Raw genomic sequence first — 23,025 nt, 5'->3', positions numbered from 1 at the left:
CACAGAGCGATTATGGCACTAAACAGCTAATAGGAAAATTATGTAGGAAGGAAAAAATATTGACACCCTTGAGATGGGAGTTATCTCTGGTGGGAGAAGAAAAATAAATCACATCAGAGAAGGGCCTGATTGTGGCTTTAAAGCTACTAAAATTGTTCATTTCCACTTTTTGTTTGATTTTGATTTCTTTTCTTCCCTGTCTCTGGAACAGGGTTTCACAGTGTAGCTCTGGCTAACCTAGAGGTTGATATGTAGACCAGGCTAGACTCCCAAGTTCTGGGATTAAAAGTGTACACCACCAGGAAGGCTGTGACTACTTACTTTTTTTTTTTTTTAAATGAAGAAAAGTGTTCCTTTTTTATCCTAAAAATTCCCAGGTTGATTTTAGGTATTCACTTGTTTACATGAAGTAACTGCTTATTCTCTTGCTGTAACAAAATACCTGAAGCTGAGTGTTTATAAAGAGAAGAGCAGGGCTGGAGAGATGGCTCAGTGGTTAAAGCACTGGCTGTTCTTCCAGAGGACTGGGTTCAATTCCCAGCAACCACATGGTGGCTCACAACTGTCTGTGACTCTAGTTTCAGAGGATCCTGACACCCTCACACAAATGTACATGCAGGCAAACACCAATGCACATAAAATAAAAACAAATAAAAAATTAAATTAAAAAAGAGAGAGAGAGAGGTGGGACCATGAGCAGGTTCTGCAGATGAGGGGGCTCGCTGCCACGCCTGAGCCACCTGAGTCTGATCCCTGGCTACCACATGTTGAAGAAGAGAACAGACTCTTCCAAGTTGTCTTCTGTCCTCCAGGTGTGCACTGCACACACACACACACACACACACACACACACACACACACACACACACTGGCTGGAGGATACTCTTGTTTTTGTTGGGCCTCACTGTGCAGCCTGAGCTGACCACAAAGCTACAGAAATTGTCCTGCGTCAGCCTCCCCAGTGCTGGGACTACAGACATGGGCTACCATGTTGGACTACAAAAGAGGTTGCCTCAGCTTTGCTTTGGAGGTTGGAAGTCCCAGAGCAAGTGGTCCCATCTGTTCACCCTCTGGGAGGCCCTTGGGTTGGGTCACAGGGTGGCAGAGAAGTGGGAACAAAGGATGTCACCATGCCATCCCTGGTGGCATGTGCTGACTCCCTTCTTCTGAAGGGGAGGAAAGAAAGAGAAGGAACTCAAAAAGGCCAGGCACAGAGGAGGTCTTTCTGCACAAAGACCTAAAAGGGGCTGAGGGTGGCTCTGTAAGACACCCTGCCCCACCTAGGCCTGGGCTCCACCCAGCACTCTCCCCTAAAAGAACCTGGTCTCTCTCTATCTCTCTCTCTCTCTGTGTCTCTATTTATTTAAGATTTTATTTTATGTATGTATGTATGTGAGCGTTGGTGCCTCTGGAAGCCAGAGAGGGTATCAGATCCCCTGAAGCTGGAGTCACGGGTGGCTATGAGCCACCTGATAGACTGGTCCTCGGCAAGAAATCAAACTCTTTAACTGCTGAGCATCTCTTTCCAATCCCAAACAGCCCAGTCTTGAGAAAACAGACCAGGGCCCCTGGAGAGCATCAATCAATCCCTTCCAAGGGAAACCTCCCTGCCAGGGGCCTAATTACTTTCGCTAGGCCAATCTTCTTCAAGGTTCTACTGCTTCCCACTGAAGCCCAGCCACTCCAGGCCCCAGCACACACATCTCTGTGGCACACCCTAGCCTATCCAAACTATAGTTTACCATACTTGTTGGCTGGGCTAGGGAGTGGACTCAGATCCTCACCCATCTTAGGCAAGTGCCCCGAGGTACAACCCCTACCCTTATACCCTTTTTTGATTTGGCTTTAAGACAGGGTTTAGGGTATGATGGCATACTCTTGTAATCCCAGCACCTGGGAAGTAGAGGCAGGAAAATCAGGAGTTCAAAGTTGACCTTGACTACATAGCAAGTTTTGAGACCAGCCTGGGTTACATGAAACCCTGTCCAAAAAAAAAAAGTCAAGGTCTCACTGTTTAGTACAGGCCTCTTCAGTGCTGGTTTTATACAGAGGTAAGCTATTTAGCCTTATAAAGCATTTATACTTAGCCACATAAAGCATTTACTTCATTTCATTTAATTTATTTTGGTTTTTTGAGACGGGGTCTCTCTGTGTAGCTTTGCACCTTTCCTGGAACTCACTCTGTAGCCCAGGCTGGCCTTGAACTCACAGAGATCCGCCTGCCTCTGCCAAGTGCTGGAATTAAAGGTGTGTGCCACCACTGCCCAGCATTTTTTTTTTTTTAAGCTGAGGATCGAACCCAGGGCCTTGTGCTTGCTAGGCAAGTGCTCTACCACTGAGCTAAGTCCCCAACCACCCCCCCCTTTTTTAAATTAGTTTAAAAACGTATTACATTTAAAATTTTTGCTTTGTGTACGTGTGTAGTGCACACGTCACAGGCAACTCTATGTGGGCAGTTCTCTCTCCTTTCACCTTTGCTGGGTTCTGGAGACAGCTCAGTCTTTAGACTTGCTGTGGCAGCTTCAACTGCTGTGTCCCCGTCAGTAATTAAAAGAAGACAATGGGGCTGGAGAGATGGCTCAGAGGTTGGGACTGCTCTTCCAGAGGTCCCAAGTTCAATTCCCAGCACCCACATGGTGGCTCACAACCATCTGCAATGAGATCTGCTCCCTCTTCTGTGTACATAATAAATTAATTAATTAATTAAAAAAAAAGAAGATAATGATGAATACAGCTGGCACCTAGGAAGCAGAGGCAGAGGGATCTCTGTGAGTTCGAGGTCAGCCTGGTCTTCAGAGTGAGTTCTGGGACAGCCAGGGTTACACAGAGAGACCCTGTCTCAAAAAAAAAAAAAAAGAAAGAAAGAAAAAGAAAGAAAGAAAGAAAGGAAAGAAAAAGAAAAAAAGAAAAGAAAAAGAAAAGGAAGAAACAACCACAAACAAAGCCCGATGAAAACCATTACTACCCCTCCTTTGACTAAGTCCATGTTAGACTAATGCATCCCCAAACCCCTCTTTCCAGTGATGGGGACTGGGCGGTGAGCGGGTGCGACCTGTTTTCTCCAGCAGATACTGGGGGCCATGGAGTCTCAGGTTGGGGGGGGGGCCGGCCGGCCCGGCCCTGCCCAACGGGCCACTCCTCGGGACAAACGGAGCCACTGATGATAGCAAGACCAACCTCATCGTCAACTACCTACCCCAGAACATGACACAGGACGAGTTCAAGAGTCTCTTTGGCAGCATCGGGGACATTGAATCCTGCAAGTTGGTCCGGGACAAGATCACAGGTGTGTGGCCTCGGGTGGCAAGCAGGGAGGAAGTGCCATGGAAAAACAAGTGTGACTGGGTGGGTATCTCGGGATGGATGGAGCCAAGTGGCTCTCTGGGGAACACACTGTCATGGGGACAAAGCTGGAGCGTGGTGAGTGTGTTGGGGACGCTGGGCAGACTAGGGAAGTCACTCTTCTGGTACTCCCACAGGGCAGAGCCTGGGGTATGGGTTTGTGAACTATTCTGACCCCAATGATGCAGACAAAGCCATCAACACCCTCAACGGCCTCAAATTGCAGACAAAGACTATCAAGGTGAGTGTCCCCACCTGACTGAGCCCCGCCATCATCCCCTCTGCTCCTGAATGAAGCTTTGGTCCTCTCTTTTCCTTGCTGGTCACGTGGCTTTTTTTCTCTGAGCCTCTTTCCTCACCCATCAATGCGAGAGATTACTGTATTTTTATTTTACTATTCTGTGCATATGTGTGCATGGGCACACGTGTGCCACTGTGTGTGTGAAGACTAGAGAAAAGTGTGGGAATTGGTTTTCTCCTTTCACCATGTGGGTCCCAGGGATCCAAATCAGATGGTCAGCCTTGGCACCAACTGCCTTTACCAGCTGAACCAATCCTCCTGGATGGAGACATACCACCAACATTAAGGTCCCGAGTTCTTTGGAAGACTTAGGGGATCTGCCAGGCCCAGGAGATAGGACAGAGTGACCAGGACCCCACGGGCAGACCCCCTCCCTGTCTTTGTCCTGGAAGAGGGGATGGGGCCCATCTGCCATCTGGAATCTAATTAGGGACTGGGGAGGGGGCGGGATGCAGCGGCCCCTCCCCCACCTTTGTGCATCGCCCCTCCCCCAATGCCTCCCGCCTCAGCAGCTGCAGCTGGGACCATGTGAGCCCAAGTTCCCTTGGGAAGAATCACCATGGAAACCCCCCTCTCTGAGTTGGCCTGGGGGTGTTTGGGCTCCTCCCTTCAAATCTGCTCCAGGACCCCTGGGGAGGCCAGGCTGAGGGTGCCCATCTGGCCCCCAATTTATCATGGGAAAAGAAGTATAGGAATCTTTTCCTCTCCCCAGAGTGGGGGAAGGGAAAACGGTACCTCTGGATGAGTCTTTCTATGGTCAGCTTGATCCAGAAGCCCCAGGGGCATGAGGGTGGACCCCAGTGACTGTAGATCTGCAGGTGTGTACAAGGCAGTGGGTAAGTGACTATGTAGTTGTGGAACACAGTGTCTATGCAGGTGATTGTTGTGAGATGGCTCTGGATGGTTAAGGTTTGAGGCGTAGGGTTGGGAGTGTGGCTCAATGGTAGGGTTCTTACCCAGCCTGTAGAGGCTCCAAGTTCCGGCTACAGCACAGACATGAACAAATCAATGATTGGGGGCAGAGCCTGGAGAGACAGCTCAGTTGTTTTTACTGCTTTGAAGACCTAAGTCTGATCCCCAGAACCCTAATAAACAAGCCAGGTATAGTGGCACAAACCTTTAATCCCAGGGCTCAAGAGGCAGAAGCAGGTAGATCTTTGTGAGTTGGGGCCAGCCTGGACTATAGAGCAAGTTCCAGCTCAACCAGGGCTATACAATAAGACCCTGTCAAAAAAACAAAAAAAGGCAGATTCGGTGGCCTTTGCCTGTAACCCCAGTGCTGGAAGCGAGGCAGTGAGATCCCTGGCACTCTATCTCAAAAATGGACAGTTCCTAATGACTTTTTAAAAAAATATTTATTTATTTAGTATACAGTGTTCTGCTGGCATATACATGCCTGCACACCAGAAGTGAACACCAGATCTCATTACAGATGGTTGTGAGCCACCATGTGGTTGCTGGGAATTGAACTCAAGATCTCTGGAAGAGCAGTCGGTGCTTCTAACCTCTGAGCCATCTCTCCAGTTCCCTCCGAATGACTCTTAAGATTGACCCCTGGCCTACACAGGCACGCATACTCATGCATAAGATTAAGGGCTCAGTTTCTGCAAGTATCACCTACCCTGTATGCATGAAGGTCCTGGTTGGTTCTCCAGCACCATACACACTGGGCCTGGTGGCACAAGCCTGTGATCCTGGCATTCCAGACTTGGCAGCAAGAAGATCAGGAGTTCAAGAGAATTGCTGGTTTCATGGCAAGCCTGGGCTACACAAGACCATCTCAAAAAACAAACAGCAACAGACAAAATGACTCTTGAGTGTGTAGAAGCTGGTGTTAATGTGACATGTGCTTTGTGACACTATGATTCCTGTTGTGGCTTCCAGGGTACACTAGGGGGTAAGTCTGTTACAATAAGATGTTTGTGTGGCTTGGTGTGTTGTGTGTGTATGTCCGACCTGTTCAGGTTTGTGGGCTGTGCTGTGGGGTTGGTGCATGGTTAGCACCTGATGGTTTTCTTACTGTTGTTGTGGAGGACCCAATATTATGAGCATGGAGTGTTTGGAGAGTGTCCTTTCCAGGTGCCTCAGTTGGTCTAAACCTCTTCCAGGCAGCTCACCTGGTTTCTGCTTCTCCCAGGGAGCTGGTCTGGCCCCGGGGTCTTTGCAGCTCTGTTCTGAAAGTCTCAGAGGATCTCTCAGCTTTTATTGCTTACTCTAGCAGGGAGGGGCCTGCTGAATCTGGTCAATTTCAGGAACTTCCTGATGCTAGTGTGATTTTATTTACCTTCCTGCTTTAAGAACTTCCTTCAGGATGGAATATTTCAATCCTGGAAGAAACTGTTACAAAGTACTCCACCTCTTCATCTGGCTCTTCCATTCTTTCCTCTTCCCCAGTGATCTCTGAGTCTTGGTGGGGTGACTGTAGGTATCCACCTGTGGCTAAGAAATAGGCCACCACACATGCCGCTGTACCAATCCCGTGTCGTTATGAGTTGAGGATGACATCAGTGATCTATGGGTGTAAACACACATGTTTAGAAGGCGTGTGACAGGCACATCACATCCACCTAGAAAAACCATACAAGTCACTTCCCCACTGGGACCTAGGACCTCCGCAGCCACAGGTTTTTGTCTGGTTTACAGCACCAGATGTGAACTCCGCCTTGTGGAGTGGGCCTTAAATCCAGTTGAATTGGTCTCACTCATAATGGCTGAGCAACTATTGCACAATCAGGCACATCCTGCCTGGCATGTCAGTATTTCAGCCACAGGGTCCACAGCCACGCAGGAATGTTGGGGACAGCAGCCTGAATGACCTCTCTGACACTACAAAAGCCAGAGAGCAGGATGGGAGTTTCCAGTTCTGTCCCAGGTTAGCGTCTCCACGTCCTACAGCCTAAGTGTGTGCATGCGGTATCTTCAGCAACAGGGAGTCACCCTTTAGTCCTGGCCTACAACAGACAGCAGGAGCAGAGCCTTTACCGTTTGTGGCACCTCACTGGCCAACAACTACAGCCCGCCCCTAGCACTGAGGTTTTCATTCAGTAACCGTATGGCCTCTGAGAGTGTCCTTCAGGATTCTTTTTCTTTCAATTAACCCAGCCCCATAGGGTTGTGAGGTAAGTGGCCATTGCACCTAGCTGTCTGTTTGTCTGTCTGATGCCTTTCCAAATCTGCAAAGCCCTCAGAGGTTGGCACTGTGCCACCTGTATAACAAAGCCTTTTCCAGAAACCACGCAGGACAAGGCAACATCCAGAACCCCCATCCCATAACAGTGGGGTTACAAAGACAACCTTGGTGAAACACTCTGAATGTGTTCTCACCTGTTCTCATCAAGTGTCATGTGATCACAGAAGTTCACAACTAGGAAGATACTAAAGTCCACACAATCAAGGTCTCATACAGCACCAGAAGGTTCCATCCATTTGTCAGCTGCTTCCTGCACAGATCAGGGGTGGGTACAGAGCATGGATAGGAGGCGCTAACTTAATTAGCTCTCTGTCACCCTCAGTCATTCTTTGAGGCATTACGTTTCCATATCCCAGAGCTCTTCACGGAGCCTCCCTACATCTCTCCACCCTGACCAAGTCAGTGGGCCTGACCCAATCTGCTCAGACCTACTCAGGGCCAAAGGTGGATGTGGCCCAGCTTTCCCGATGCACCCACAGGCCCCTGGGTCAGACAGGCCCTGGGCTGGCAGGGTGGCTGTTGCCTCCCCATTCACCATACCTGGCTGTTCAGGCAGTTCCTGACTGGGCAAACCATCTCCACCCCTAACAGAACCTTTTGCTGGAGAGAAATGTACACTCCCTAGTCTGGGGGGGGGGTGATTACCCACCCCTAGGACAGGCTTGCTCGTCTTCACTTGTATGGTTCCATCATGGCTTCTTCTGTGAACTGCTCCTCAGGCTTTACAGACTCCCGAAGGCTCCTCAGCACACAATGTGGCTTTCTATTATCTTTTGCTCAGGAGCTCTAGCTAGTCACTATCTTGCCATTGTGTCTCTGAGTAACCCAGACAGACCTCTTCCTCGGCTTTATGTTTTGACTGTCTCCTCATGGTTGTTTTTACTTTATGAACTTCTTTACATGCTGGTCTAAGTCACTGAGATCTGCCAAAGCCTTTCCTACTTTATCCAGCTCTTACCCCAGAAGGGCTCAGCAAGGCCACCAAAGCTCCACGCCGGCCTCTAGGCCTCGAGGTCCCGGCTGGATCAACGTTTCCCTTGCTCTTCTGTAGCCACACTTCGATCCCAGCGAAGCTTCTCTTACTCAGTGGTGGCTTTCCTGCTCGGTTACCCTCCGTTCCTGGACATTTAGGACGACCTTGCACGCAGATTGTTTACACCTGTCAGGGTATGCAGCCTCTGCCCGAAGGAGGGGGGGCTACAGTGCTCAGTCTTCTGCCTCCACAGCAGTCCGACTGACCCCCGTGTCCCACAGCCTCACAAAGCCAGGCTGTGACAGGCTCTCCCATTGCTTCTGTGTTCTCTCTGACGTCAGACATTCAAACGCCGAGTGTTCCAGGCCACACTAGTTTCTCACACTGGATCACTGAAGGCCCCATCTGGACATCAGATCACACATTTCCCATTCCTGCTAAAGGTTGGTCTTGCAGGTGTCTTCTATCACTTCTACTTCCTCTCTCTCATTCCCCTCTGTCTAATTTACTTGACAGATCCGAGGCTAACACGGAGGATGCTGCCATTTCTTCCCTTCCTTGTTGCGATTGCCTTGTTACACAGACGAGCTCCTGCTAGCCCCCATCTCAGCCTCAGATGTATTTCGAACTACACACACAACAGTGGTGAAGCAACCCTCTGCTGGGCGGCTGGACACTCTTAGCGCTTCCGCACTAATCTTAAAGACTGCAGATTTTCCTCTAACTTTTAACTGTTTTCAGGGATCTCCATATGTTCCTGTCGTGTCCTCCGCCTTACCAAGCAGGCATGCCACCCCATCCCTCACAGATGAAGATTGCCCTCCTGGGGTTCCTCCCCTACACACTCCAATCCTGATGGCTCAGCCTTGTTTGCATGTCTCACTACCAGAGCAAGACCCATGCAACTGCTGTCCTAGCACAGACGCACACTGACACACAGCACACAGGACAGGCAGGACAGCTCTAATTCCCTCCCTGGATGCTCCCCACTCAGGCTTCTCAGCTTGCACGGCCTTGCTACACAGCCAGGACTGTGCACTCACTCTCCCCCAACTCATCTTGGCTTCTGTCATGTCCCTGTTGAGGAGGCAGTTAGGTTGTGTGACAAAACTGTTCCTGAGGAGACACAGCACACACATCTACTCCCCCAGACAGGGAGCCCGTGACAGACCAAGTACAGATACCACCGGTCTCACTAGGAGAACCAGTGAGTGTCATTGGGGTCACTTAAGGAGTGTGGGTGAGGGGTCACTCACAGGAGCGGAAACTACTCCAAGACAGCTGCATCCCCAAGGCCCACCCCAGCGTGGGAGACAGCTCACACAGCTGGGGACCTGAGCACACTGCACAGCCTGCAGGCAGCCGCACAGGCTGGAGAGTGTCTTCCCAGGTGCCTCAGTGGGTCTAAACCTCAAAGTCTTCTTTGCAGCTGCTCTCTTCTGCAAGCCTCAGAGGGGCTCTCAGCTTTTGTTGCTTACTCTAGCAAGGAGGAGCCTGCTGAATCTGGTCAGTTTCAGGGACTTCCTGAAGCTGGTTTGAGTTGTTTATCTTCCTGCTTAAGGAGCTTTCCTCAGTCTCTGAGGAAACTGTTACACAGGTGTGTAAAGTACTTGCTGAGAAAGTGTAAGGACCAAAATTCAAATCCCGGAACTCATGTAACCACAGACTCGCTTGTGGGCATGGTAGGTTGGAAGTGGACACAGGAGACTCCCACAGGTGTGCTGGTGTCCACGGTGAAGAAAGTGAAGACTAACACTGGCTGCCCTTTCTCTCACACACTGTAGCATTGTGGGTTCCTACTCCCACACACAGATATAAGAAAGATGGGGAGATCTACCCTGCGCCTTATGTGACCTGAGACCTAAAATGCCACCCCTAGCTGGGTGTAGTGGCACATGCCTGTAATTTCATCACTCAAGGCTGAGGCAGAAGGGTTGCAGTGCCTCCCAGGCTGTCTAGGACTCCATAGAGAGACCAAAACTCACTGTTCCAAGCCGGCTGCAGTGGTGCACACCTCTAATCCCTGATCTCTGGATCTCTGTGAGCAGGAGGCCAGCCCAGTGTACACAGATGCTCCAGACACCCCAGGGCTGTATAGTGAGAACCTGTCTCAAAAACAGTAACCACGACGGGGGGAAAAAAAAAATCTAAACTCTCACTGTGCCATGATAGAGTTAGGGAACCTCAAACACTTGGCTGCAGTTTTTAAATTTATGTATGTGTGTGTGTAAAGAAATATTTTTGAGACAGGCTCTTGCTATACAGCTTCAGGTGGCCTGAAGCATGCTGTGTAGACCAAATAGGTCTGGAACTCACAGGAGGTGTGCCTGCACCCCCTCCAGAGCTGGGATGGCAGGAAGGTGCGCCACCCCACCCGCTCACACAGGGAAAGATGGAGGTAGCTTTCCACTCGCTCCCTGAGTGACAGCCCGGGTCCTAATTAGTTACTTCTTTTTAGGAATTTCATTACATTTACTCATTATGTTTGTGTGTGTAGAAGCCGGAGGACAGCTTTGGGAGTCTGTTCTCTCCTTTCACCCTGTGAGTCTGAGAGATCAAATTCAGGTCATAAGGACTGGTGGCAAGCACCTTTACCTGCTCACCCATCTCAACAGTTATTTGTAATTAAGCAATACAGCGCCACAAGGCATCTCCCCAAACAAATGCCAGACCAGTAACAATGGTCGCTATCTACATCAGATTTAGAGGTTTGAATAGAAACAGCAGAAGTGGGGGAGGGTGCTCCAGACCCTCCCACCACAGAGACTGGTCACCCCATTGACACTTGTGGGCGGGGCCTCTGCACCGAGTCTCCAGGACATTCATAAAGACACAATGAGCTGGGGTTCCATACTACTCTGAAAACAGACTTTTCTTCCCCCCACTTCACAATACTTGCCAGTGTCTCGTGCTGTGAATGGCTGAGTCGGCGACTTGTGAGCAGCTGCAGAGTTGCTGAGATGTGCTATTATCATGACACAAATGGCCTCACCAAATGTCCACAGCTCCCAAGCCAAAGACGAGCACCTTGAGATGGGGTCATAGCAGGGCCAGTGAGAGGGTCCAGTGGGGTGAAGGGATCTTGCTGCCAAACCTGACTACTTGATTGGATCACTGAGATCTAACTAACAGAACTAACACACACCAGATGTTCTGTGACCTCTACATACACACACACACACACACACACACACACACACACACACCACATACACACCACACACACACACACAGATCAGACACACACCACATACACACCACACATGTAGACCACATACACACACACAGATCAGACACACACCACATACACACCACACACACCACATACACCCACCCACCCACACCAGACACACACCACATACACACCACATATGCAGACCACATACACACATACCAGATACAAACACCAGACACACACATACACAGAATACACACACACACATACACCACATACACACCACACATGTAGACCACATACACACACACACACACACACTCACACCCACAAACACACACATGTAGGCCACATACACATATACCATATACACATACCCCCCACACACACACACACCACATATACCCCCCCACACACACAAACCCTAAAAATAAATTAATGTAAATAAAAAGTTGAGAATCGGGGAGGTGAGAAGGACATTTCATTTCAAACTTCAAACTGGCAGAAAAAGGAAAGAGGGTTTCTGTGGGGTGGGGTTGAGACAGGGCCTCAGTCTCGTTCTGTGACTCAGCTGGCCTTGAGCTCCAGACGGTCATACCATCGAATCCTCCAGAGTGTTGGTATTACAGACATGAGCCACCCAGGCCAGCACGAGGGGACTTTCCAGCACCAAAAACAGCAGGTGCAAAAGTCCTGAGGCTGGACATGCCTGGTACACTTGGGTAAAAGAAAGAACGCGATAATGGGGAGTGAGGGGGTGAGAGCAGAGAGGAGGCCTGGCTGAGTGCAAGGCCTTATGGGCATGGAGTTTAAAGGATGGAGCTGTAGTTTAGTGGTAGAGCAAGTCCCTGGGGTCAGTCCTCAAACCACACGCACACGCACACACACACACACACACACACACTCTCTCGGGCTGGGTAGATGGCTTACGGTGGACCGTGCCAAGAACTACCTTCCTAAGCTGCTATCTGATCTCTTAAGCATGGCACATGCACACATGTGCACACGCAAATGTAATTTAGGGCTGTTTTCATTTTTGGAACTCAAGAGATGGCTTGGCAGTTAAGAGCACTGACTAATCTGCCAGGAAACCAAGGTTCAATTCCCAGCACCTACAGAGCCTGCCATAATTGTCTGTGACTCCAGTTCCAGAGAAGCGGGTGCTCTTTGCTGGGCCCTGTGGGTACTACATGCACACAATGCACACCCATACCTGCAGGCAAAACATTTATACACATAAAATAAAAGTAAACACCAGACAGTGGTGGTGGTGCACGCCTTTAATCCCAGCACTCGGGAGGCAGAGGCAGGTGGATCTCTGTGAGTTCAAAGCCAGCCTGGTCTATAGAGCAAGTTCCAGGACAGCCGGGGCTGCACAGAGAAACCCTGTCTTGGAAAAAAAAAAAATACAAAATAAGCCCACCCCCTGTGTAGTTTTGGTGCCTGTCTTGGAACTCACTCTGTAGACCAGGCTGGCCTCAAACTCACAGAGGTCCACTTGCCTCTGCCTCCCCAGTTCTGGGATTATAGGCCTGTGACATCACTCCTGACTCTCCCAAACCTTTACTTTTCTTGAGACCCAGAACTGGGCATGGTCCATAAGCTCAGACTTGCTGACCGTGAAGCCAGGGTCTCTCTGCAGCCCCTCCCGGAGCTGGAGTGACAAGTGTACACCAGAACATGGGGCTTATTTGTTTAGATTAAAAATGAGGGCTGCAGAGAGGGCTCAGTGGTTAAGAGCACTGACTGCCCTTCCAGAGATCCTGAGTTTAATTCCCAGCAACCACATGGTGGCTCACAACCACTTGTAATGAGATCTAGTGCCCTCTTCTGGCCTGCAGAGACACATGTAGGCAGAATACTGTATATATAACAAATAAATCTTTTTTAAAAAATGAATTATTGCCGGCAGTGGTGGCGCATGCCTTTAATCCCAGCACTCGGGAGGCAGAGTCAGGTGGATCTCTGTGATTTTGAGGCCAGCCTGGGCTACAGAGAGAGATTTAGGACAGGCTCCAAAACTACACAGAGGAACCTTGTCTCCAAAAACCAAAAAAATAAAAAAATAAAAATAAAGAACGAATTATTGCTAGTTGTGTGTGGGCTGGGCGGGCACACTCGTGCTGCTATGTGGGTGTGGGGTCAGGTTATGCTTTGGGAGTTCGGTTTCTTCTTCCACCATTGGTTCGAGGTACCAAGCTCAGGCTCTCCTGCTTCCGCGCAGGCACGTCACAGTGGAGCCATCGCCATGGCCTGCCTGGCTGTTTTGGTTTTGTTGTGTTTTCTTATGTGGGTGCTGGAGGTCTAGCTCAGGTACTCAGTCTTGTGCAGCAAGCCCTTTACCGGTGGAACCACCTCTCCATCTCCTGCTTTGTTCTTGGAGACAGGGTGACATGTGGCCCAGGCCAGACTTGAACTTAATGTGTAGTAGAGGTGGCTTTTAATTGGCTCCTCCCGCCTCCATCTGCCAGGTCTTGTGATGACAGGTTTGTATTACCTTGTCTGTGTGGTGCTGGGGATGGAACTCCACCCACCCAGCCCCAGCCCCAGCCTTGGGCGACTTCTTAAGTGAACTTGTGGGGGCGGGGGGGGGGGCTTTCTGAACCTTGTCAGTTCCCCGTGCCCTCACTGTCCTCTGATCCCCGGCCCAGGTGTCCTATGCACGCCCCAGTTCCGCCTCTATCCGGGATGCTAACCTGTACGTCAGCGGCCTCCCCAAGACCATGAGCCAGAAGGAGATGGAACAACTCTTCTCCCAGTATGGTCGGATCATCACCTCCAGAATCCTGTTGGACCAGGCCACAGGTCAGAATACCAGGGAGAGGGTGCTCTGAGCCAGGGTGTTCCAGGGAGGGGAGAGGCACATGAGAAGGTACAGAGTACTGAGTCCGATGCCCTCGCACCCTGGCAGGTGTCTCTCGGGGTGTGGGATTCATCCGCTTTGACAAGAGGATCGAGGCGGAGGAAGCCATCAAGGGGCTGAATGGACAGAAACCACTGGGCGCAGCCGAGCCAATCACTGTCAAATTCGCAAACAACCCGAGTCAGAAGACAGGCCAGGCCCTGCTCACGCACCTGTACCAGTCCTCTGCCCGGCGCTATGCGGGCCCCCTGCATCATCAGACACAGCGCTTCCGGTGAGCCAGAGTCCCCAGACATAGGCCAGGTGCCCCAAGCCTGCGGCTGCTTTCCCTGAGCCTGTTTTCTCGGAGTGGGGACCCAGGGACACCCTGCCAGCAGGAACAAGGAAGGGCATGCGCCCAGTACGGAGAACAGGGCTCAGGGTATGCTGGCCACTACTGTTGGCAGCTAAGTGAGGTCCAACTGTGACTCTCTGTCACTCTCTGTCTCTTCTTCCCCACCACACCCGCCATGTGTCTTGGTCATGGTTTTTATTGCTGTGATAAAAATCGCCATGATTACAACAATGTGAGGAGAAAGGGGTTTATTTCATCTTACAGCAAACAGTCCACCATGAGGGGAAATCAGGGCAGGAACCTGGAGGCAGGAACTGAAGCAGAGACCATGGAGGAGCACCGCTTACTGGCTCACTGTCCATACCTTGCTCAGTCTGCTTTCTTACTGCCCAGGCCCACTTGTGCAGAGGTGGCACTGCCTACAGCGACCATCAATCAAGAAAATGCCCCACAGATTTGCCCACAGGCCAGTGTGATGAAAGCATTTTCTCAATTGAAGTTCCTCTTCCTAGCTGACCCTAGTTTGTGTCAAACTGATCCAAAAAACAAAAACAAAAACAACAAACAAAACAAAACAAAACAAAACAAAAAACCCACCCAGAAAAATGAGAAAACAACCTGGACATCCTGTCTCCCATTTTTCTCTGTTTGTCTTTTTCTTTGTGTGTCTGTCTGTCCTTTCTTCCTTTCTCTGTGCCTGTCAGTCTCTCCGTAGGTCTTCTTCCAGTCTCTCTGTCTGTCTTTATCTCCATCTCTCGCTCTCTCGCTCTCTTGCTCTCTCTCCCTGTGCCTTTCTCTTCTCTCTCTCTCCTCTCTGTCTATCTCCCCCGCTCCCATGGGTCTCCTTGTGGATAACACCACCACCGAACATTTCCTCTCATTTCTTGTGTGCTGGCCATGATCATATTTCCTGCATGGTAACTGGGTAGAACAGAGCTTGTACCATGACATTTACTGAGATTTCTTCACCTGAGACAGAGAGTAGACAAGCCCAAAAGAAGACTCGAACCCAGGATCCTGGCTGCTCCCAAGCGGGAGGTCAATGGTAGCTCCTTGTAGCTCTGGGGGTGGCTGTACGAGCTGCCCGTCCTCCTGTGGGCTCAGGAAACAAACCCCGAGACTGTACTGCCACCTTTATGAGCACCTCCCTTAAGCCAGAGATCTCCTGGGTCCTCCTGGCGAGGGCCCACGGAGGCATCGGGAGAGCAGGACAAGATCATTCAGGCTGGGCAGCAGCAGGGCTGCTGAGAAGCAGTCCCAAATGAGTGAGGTTCCGTGCCAGGCGGTGTCCAGCCGGGCTGGGAGCGGGCGCGGGGGAGGGAGGGAAGGGGGGGCTGCTGAGGGCTGTGGGGGGGGGGAGGACTGGCTGTCACATCACAGGGGGTGGGTCACAGGCCACTCTGACAACTGCTTCTGCCTCCACAGGCTGGACAATTTGCTCAACATGGCCTATGGAGTCAAAAGGTAACAGTGCTCCTGCCCCGAGGCCCCTCCCACACAGCCCCTTACCTTGATGGCCTCCTCTAACCCCTGCATGCCCTTGTCCTGGGACCACTGGGTAACTGTCTCTGCCTGTGTCTAGATGATAGCCTCAAGACTGTGAGCAGGGCAAATGTCTAGAGAGCGGCTGCAGCAGGTGGACATGGAGGCTGCCTGTGGCTTTCAGACATTTCTTATCATCTCAGCAAAAGTAGGGTGCATTGTGCCCCCAGCTCCCACATTAACCCTCCGAGAGTCACCAATGACTATTATTCTGTGTATTAGGAATGAGACTGTCGGACTTCTGCAAGCCAAGCTTGCACTGAGCCGTGTCCCCAGACCCTCATCAGGGGGATTCAAGGCAGGGGGCTCTAGAGCCCACCCATTCCTGAGCCCCATCCTTCAGCGACCACTGGTGGCTCCCTCTCCTCCCACAGCTGCTCTAAACCTTGAAGGCACCCTAGCTTCACCCACATCCCTGCTCTTGTGAAAGTCTCCATGTTCACCGTGTCACAAGCTGTTGGGAACATGTTGAATATCGAAAGCCGGGCTTGGGGCCAAGGATGTAGCATGGCCCAGGCAGACTTGCTCTCTCTTGGACATGAATTCGAGACAGAATACAGTGCTTGGTACATAAATAAAAGGTGGCCATGTCTGAATACTGTCGCTGATGTTCATGTTCTCAGCCCCTCTGGGATGAGATGTGTGAGTGAGTGGTGGTCAGGGCAGTGCAGGGACAGTTAGGTCATGTGATGGTGACCAGAAGAGGCCTGGAGGGCCCAGCAGCAGGGACAGCTGGCGCAGAGGCTCAGAGGAGGGAGGGAGCTGAGTCCCACGTGGTTAAGGGGTTCCGACTTTCAGAGTCTTCTCCCCAAGTTGAGTGATTTAATCCTGAGGGTGAGGAAGCCAGTGGGAATGTGGCTTTCTATCCTTAATTAATTTAGTCAACAAGCAACCTACTAAGTGTTACCTGAGTGGTGAGACATCCAGAAAACAATATCAGGAACATGGTGATGACATGAAACAGTTGTCCTCCTTACCCATCAGGGACACATCCCAAGACTCCTCCTTGTGGATGCATAATTCAGAGATTGACGTGAACACCTCTATATATCTTTTTTTTTCTTTTTTGCCGGAGCTGAGGACCGAACCCAGGGCCTTGTACTTGCTAGGCAAGCGCTCTACCACTGAGCTAAATCCCCAACCCCTATATGTCTTATTTACTTAAATTTCTACTTCTTTGTTTATGTGATTGTTTGTTTGTTTATGAGGCAGGGTTTCTCTGTGTAGTCTGGTATCCTGGAACTCGCTCTGTAGACCAGGCTGGCCTCGAACTCACAGAGATCTACCTGCCTCTGCCTCCCGAGTGCTAGGATTAAAGGCGTGCACCACTGGCCCCAGTTTATTATTATAATTTTGTACTGGAGAGGAAACTCAAGGCCTTGTGAATAAGCACTGTACACTGAGCTACACGGCTAGCCCTCTGTGTTTCTTGACCCAGGGTCTCATGTAGCGCAGGCAGGTCACAGCACTGCCTGGGCTTGTCCCTGAACCCTGCTCCTTCTGCCCCTCCCTCGTGGACCTGGGGTGGCAGGTATGTCCAGTTTGTCTTCTTACTTTGTATTTGAGCTTGAGACTCTCCTGCCTCAGAATCCTTGAATGGCAAGCCTCATCACCAGGCCAGCTCCTTCTTCATGATTTCAGATAGATTTGTTCTTTCCTTAGATGTTAGTGACCTCAGCATGTGATCCTCTCTTTTCCATATGTGAAGGATTTTCACCTTTTCCCTTAAAGAAAACATTCTATCAGTTTCTCTTAGGCATTTCTAAATAACCAGCATTAACTGTTAGTCAATTAAAATAAGGGCTCCTTAACATAGAAACTATGATTTTACAGACTGCAACCCACAGACCCAGGGAGGCTACCTAGCAGGGGGGACCCTAGGATGACTGTGGCTTATAATAAGTTTTGGTTTTACCCAACCACTGGGCAAGCTTTAGTGAAACATTTCACTATTAGGATAAGAATTTGTACTATATCAAGCTAATGAAAGAAAATGCTGGCCATACTTTCAGGAGGGGAGGCTAAAATCTTTTTAGATTTTTTTTTTTTAAGATTTATTTATTTATTATGTATACAGTGTTCTGCCTACATGCATGCTTGCAGGCCAGAAGAGGGCACCAGATCTCATTATGGATAGCTGTGAGCCACCATGTGGTTGCTGGGGATTGAACTCAGGACCTCTGGAAGAGCAGCCAGTGCTCTTAACCTCTGAGCCATCTCTCCAGCCCAAATATTTTTAGATTATGGATTAGTCTATAGAAAAATATCTGCCATAAATTAAACAGTGAAGGGGAAGATGAATAGGAATCTCACTTACACAATTTAAGTAAAACATAGCTCTCTGAACAGATGAAGATAGGTTTCTTCTGTATCCCAGAATCTAATCAATATTTATATGTACAATTCAGCTATCATTTGGCTTAAAAGAGCTTATTGGGAAATGTTATCATTTATACTATTTTCTACAGAGAAAATATTTTACTGTTTAAAATAACTCTGGGCTTTTAAATTATAACCTGTTTTGTTTCTTTGTTTTTTTTAATGTGGAGCTGAGGATTGAACCCAGGGCCTTGCGCTTGCTAGGCAAGCACTCTACCACTGAGTTAAATCCCCAACCCCTATAACCTGTTTTTATATTAAAAAAAGAAAAAAGAAAAAGAAACTATGATTTTAGACAGTCAGTCTGATAATAAGACAGCTAAGTGGCTAATAGGAGGGTAGCATATACTGCATGGACACACTGGCCAAACAACGTGACCTCTCATCATGCTACTCAAAGCAGTGTAGACTCTTTTCTCCTTACTTATCCTCTTCTTATTTCTTCCTCTTCTTCCACCTCCTCTTCCCCTCTCCTTTTTCTCCCCTTCATTCTCCTCTTCTAGACAATCTTACTGTGTATCTGGCTGGGCTTGAACTCACAGAAATCTCCCTGTCTCTGCCTCTGGAGTGTTGGATGAAAGGCATGTGCCACCACACAAGGATTTTTTGCTTCTTTTCTGTTTGGTTTGGGAGTTTATTTTAAGATTGCATCCCATGCATTCCAGGCTGACTTCAAGCTTGAGGCATGGATGGAGATGATACTGAGCCCTCATCCTCCTGTCTCCACTGCCTTGGTGCTAGGATGACACACATGAGCCATTCATCATGCTTGGCTGTTTGTGACGTGGGGGCAGGGACAGGCCAGTTCGGGGCTGGGGAGCTAGCTCAGTGTAACCCAGGCGTAAGGACCTGACTTCAGATCTCCAGCGTCCATACAAAACCCTGGAGTGGCAGTGGACATTTGTAACCCAGTGCTGGAGAGCAGAGACAGGAGAATCTGAGAGGTGGAGAGGCAGAGAGACGGATTTAACAAGAAAGGCACTCCTGAGAATGGAAATGTGTTAAAGCTGGGACAGACCCTAGAGTCTAAGTGTTTGTTTTGAAACAAGTTTTTGCTACATGACCTCAGCCTTCCGAAGGCTAGGATTATAGTCCTAAACCGCCTTACCATATTCAGTGTGCAATTTAAAACTTCTGACTGTGGACTGACAAGATGGCTCAGAGGGTAAAAGAGCTTGCCACACAAGCCTGACCACCTGAGTTCAATCCCCAGAACCCACACAAAGGTGGAAGGAGAAAACCAACTCTACAGACTTGTCCTCTGACCCCATGTGTCATGGCAATAATAAGAAATTCAATAAAATTATATCAAAAAGTCTTGCCGGGCAGTAGTGGCCTTTAATCCCAGCACTAGGGAGGCAGAGGCAGGCGGATCTCAGAGTTCGAGGCTAGCCTGGTCTACAAAGTGTGTTCCAGGACAGCTAGGACTGTTTCACAGAGAAACCTTGTCTCAAAAACAAACAAAACAAATTATTTATGGTTGCATATCTTCTAATCTTCATAGTTCAGAAGGCAGATTCGGGAAGGTCACAAGTTCAAGATTAGTCTGGGTTATGCAGTGAGACCCAGTCTCAAAAAGCCAAAACATGGACTGGAGCAATGACCCAGTAGCTAAGAGCACCTGTTCTTGCAGAGGACCCAGGCAGGGTCAGTTTCCAGCACCCACATGGTGGCTCACACATCTGTAACGCAGTTCCAGGGGTTCTGATGCCCTCTGTAGGTACCAGATATCCATGTGCTTCACATACATACATGTAGGCAAACACACATAAAAATGAAATAAGTCCAAACTGAGCATAATGACACATGCCTTTAATCCCAGCACTAGAGAAGATCTCTGAAGGACAGCTAGAGCTACGTAGAGGAGCCCTGCCTCAAAAAACTAAAAATATTTTTAAAAAAGCCAAAACAAACAAACAAAACCCCCCAAAAGCCAGTCTGTGAATTTTTAGAAATTTCTGTTCAATATGTTCAAACCAAAGGCAACTACAGGTAATTGAAACCAGAGAAAGAAAAACTTTTAGTCAGGGGGTTGCTACTTATGATTTGGATAGGAAAAAGACCAGAAAGGCAGACAGACGGGGCCACTTTATCGTGTGGGAGGAAGGCGCTAGACCACTGGGCCGTAAAACACCCTGTGCTGCCCTTGCAGAGCCAGGTTTTACTCACACAGGGGGAGTCAAAATGGAGTCAGAGGGGTACCAGTGCAGATTAGTACTAGGACGGGGTCGGACCTGGGCCAAAACAGCTAGAAGAGCTAGAGCTAGGTTGGTGCCTGTGCTGCACGTCCAGAGCCATCCTGGAGGCTGAGGCAAGAACTGCAGTTCCGTTCAAGGTCAGCATGGGTGGGGTGCAGTCTGTCTGTCTCCCTCTGTTCTCTCTCTCTCTCTCTCTCTCTCTCTCTCTCTCTCTCACACACACACACACACACACACACACACACAGTTAGTTTTGAAGGGGTGGATACTGGGGATGCAGCTAAGTTGGAAGGAGTACTTCCGGCGTGCACAAAGCCTTGGGTTCTACCCCAGCACTGCGTAAGCCAGGTGTGCAATGCCAGCATTTGGGAGGTGGAGGCAGGGAAGCAGAAGTTTAAGAGCAGTAGGCAAAAAGGAACAAAAGCAAAACCGAGAAGCCACCCTTGGCTACAGAGTGAGTTCAAGGCCAACTGGGCCGCACAGAAAAGAATTTGACTTAGAAGTTGTCAATACGGAAAGGTGAGTGAAGATCAACAGGGCTCAGGACCAGGTAGGGTCAAAGGTCATGAGATCAGGATAAAGATGGTGTTTTAGGACAGGGTCATAGGTGATATTTGGAGAGCTCTGGAGGTCAGGACTGTTTGCAGGTCAGGGGCTGGTGCCTCAGTGAGGTCAGAAACAAGTAATGGGGTCACAGCTAGGTTAGGACAGTATAGGGTTCTCCCAATGGTGGGTCGGAGGCATGCTGGGGATCAGGGCAGAGCCCGCGTGACCCCCAAAGTAGTCCCCTGTCGCTCATCGCCAGGTTTTCCCCAATCGCCATCGACGGCATGAGCGGCCTGGCTGGTGTGGGCTTGTCTGGAGGCGCTGCGGGCGCCGGCTGGTGCATCTTCGTGTACAACCTGTCCCCGGAGGCCGATGAGAGTGTGCTGTGGCAGCTTTTCGGACCCTTTGGGGCAGTCACCAACGTCAAGGTCATCCGAGATTTCACCACCAACAAGTGCAAGGGCTTCGGCTTTGTCACTATGACCAATTACGATGAGGCGGCCATGGCCATCGCCAGCCTGAACGGCTACCGCCTGGGCGAGCGCGTGCTGCAGGTGTCCTTCAAGACCAGCAAGCAACATAAGGCCTGAAAGGTCGCAGCCCTCCCTCCCCAGGCAGCAGAGAGAGAGAGGGAGAGAGAGAGGGAGAGAGAGTGAGGAAGAGAGAGAGAGCGTGATTGCAAAAGCAGGAAGACCCACACGCCTGCAAAAAAACAAAAACAAAACAAAACCGCCACAGGGTGAGCATGGGGATGGGGAGGGTCTGCAGGGGCGAGGGGGAGGGCCCCACCCTGTCCTCCCTGCTTTCCCCACCCAGCTGGGGCCTGTTCACTCTCTCGTCTTGGTTTGGTTCATGGTGATGGCTTTTGTTTCTTTTTTTGGCTAAAATCAAAAAGAAGAAAGCAGAGAGGAGACCCCCCATCCCACCTCCCCCTCACCACCCTGCATGGGTTGGCTCAAGGGACACAGCAGTGCCCCAGCCAGGCCTCCCTTGCCCAGGCCTGTCCTATACCGCAAGAAAGGGGAGGGAGCAGGTTTAAAAATCCCCCAAACAGCAAAAAACATGAAAGAGGGGTGTGGGCATCCCCATCCCCCGCCCCAGTCCCCTGGGCAGAAAACAGGGAGCAGGGTTGGGGCAGGGCAGGAAGCAGAAACAAAATGAAAAAAAAGGGGGGGGGGGGGGGGGAGGGAAGAAAATCTCTATTTTTGTAAAAAGGGAAAAAGACCTCGTGGAGAATTTTTACTGGGGATTCTTGAACTTGAAAAAAAAATCACAAAAAAAAAGACAAAAAAAAAAAAAGAAACTATTTTGGCAAGTTATGTTTACCAACTAACTGGGGCAGAGGGCACAGGGAGCAGGCTGAAGGGTTGGAAGTCTACAGGGCCGCCAGTACATACACACACACACACACACACACACACACACACACACACACAGCCACAAGAAGTCAGGAGGGACATATACTTGGACCTTGGAAACACAGATACACAACACATACAGAAACATTTCAGGATACATTCAGGAAGGTTGACCAAACCCACACCAGAGGATGGAGACACACGACTGAGCCTTGGGGCTGCATAGATACAGACATTGGCTGCTTGTCCACAAAAGCATGTGATGTGTAAAAGCCACTGTGACAGATCCATTTCGATGTGGGAATCTGGACACAAGTTTCCAAAGAGAGCCTGGGATGTCACTGGGTTGGTGGAGTGCTTGTATAGTGTACACGAAGCCTGGGTTCATCCCCAGCACTGCATAAACCTGGTGGTGTACAGCCCTCATTCATCCTAGCACTTGAGAGCTAGAGGCTGAAGATCAGGTCAAGACTAGCCTTGGCTACATACTGAGCTTGAGGTCAGCCTGGGCTACATAAGACCCTGTCTCAAAACATGAAAACAAAAACAAATAGGTCACCTAGAAACACACAACACCTAGGGACATACACCCATGTTCACAGCATCCTACAGGCCCGGACAAGACTTTCCCACTGGAGACCCTGATCCAGGTACTTTCTCCAGCCAGGCTGGCCCAGCCCAGCCGCTTCTCCCTGGGCCCCCGATAAGCCCCAGCCCCAGGTTCTCTGCACAGACTCCTTAGCCCACCAGGGGCCTCCCTGCTGCCCACCACACAGGCGTACACACATGGCGTCCATGCATCCAAAACACACAATACCTCGTTC

The 23,025-nt window shown here is 49.9% G+C and overlaps 1 protein-coding gene across 1 annotated transcript in view; it reads left to right on the top strand.

Annotated features, from left to right (window-relative positions):
- Elavl3 (ELAV like RNA binding protein 3) overlaps nt 1-22,279 on the top strand; it is a 36,741-nt gene extending 14,462 nt beyond the window's left edge. Inside the window, exons 6-11 of the mRNA XM_036192445.1 lie at nt 3,066-3,286; nt 3,480-3,583; nt 13,633-13,786; nt 13,893-14,118; nt 15,604-15,642; nt 21,103-22,279. Coding sequence (XP_036048338.1) covers nt 3,066-3,286; nt 3,480-3,583; nt 13,633-13,786; nt 13,893-14,118; nt 15,604-15,642; nt 21,103-21,433 — 1,075 coding nt within the window. The 3' untranslated portion in view covers nt 21,434-22,279. The remainder of the gene's footprint in view (nt 1-3,065; nt 3,287-3,479; nt 3,584-13,632; nt 13,787-13,892; nt 14,119-15,603; nt 15,643-21,102) is intronic.
- Nucleotides 22,280-23,025: the final 746 nt, after the last annotated feature.

This window comes from Onychomys torridus, chromosome 7 (genome assembly GCF_903995425.1).
Source record: "Onychomys torridus chromosome 7, mOncTor1.1, whole genome shotgun sequence".
In the NCBI taxonomy this organism is placed as follows: domain Eukaryota; kingdom Metazoa; phylum Chordata; class Mammalia; order Rodentia; family Cricetidae; genus Onychomys; species Onychomys torridus.
The sequence above is the reverse complement of the archived record's forward strand: the minus strand, read 5'-3'. Positions and strand labels throughout refer to the sequence as shown.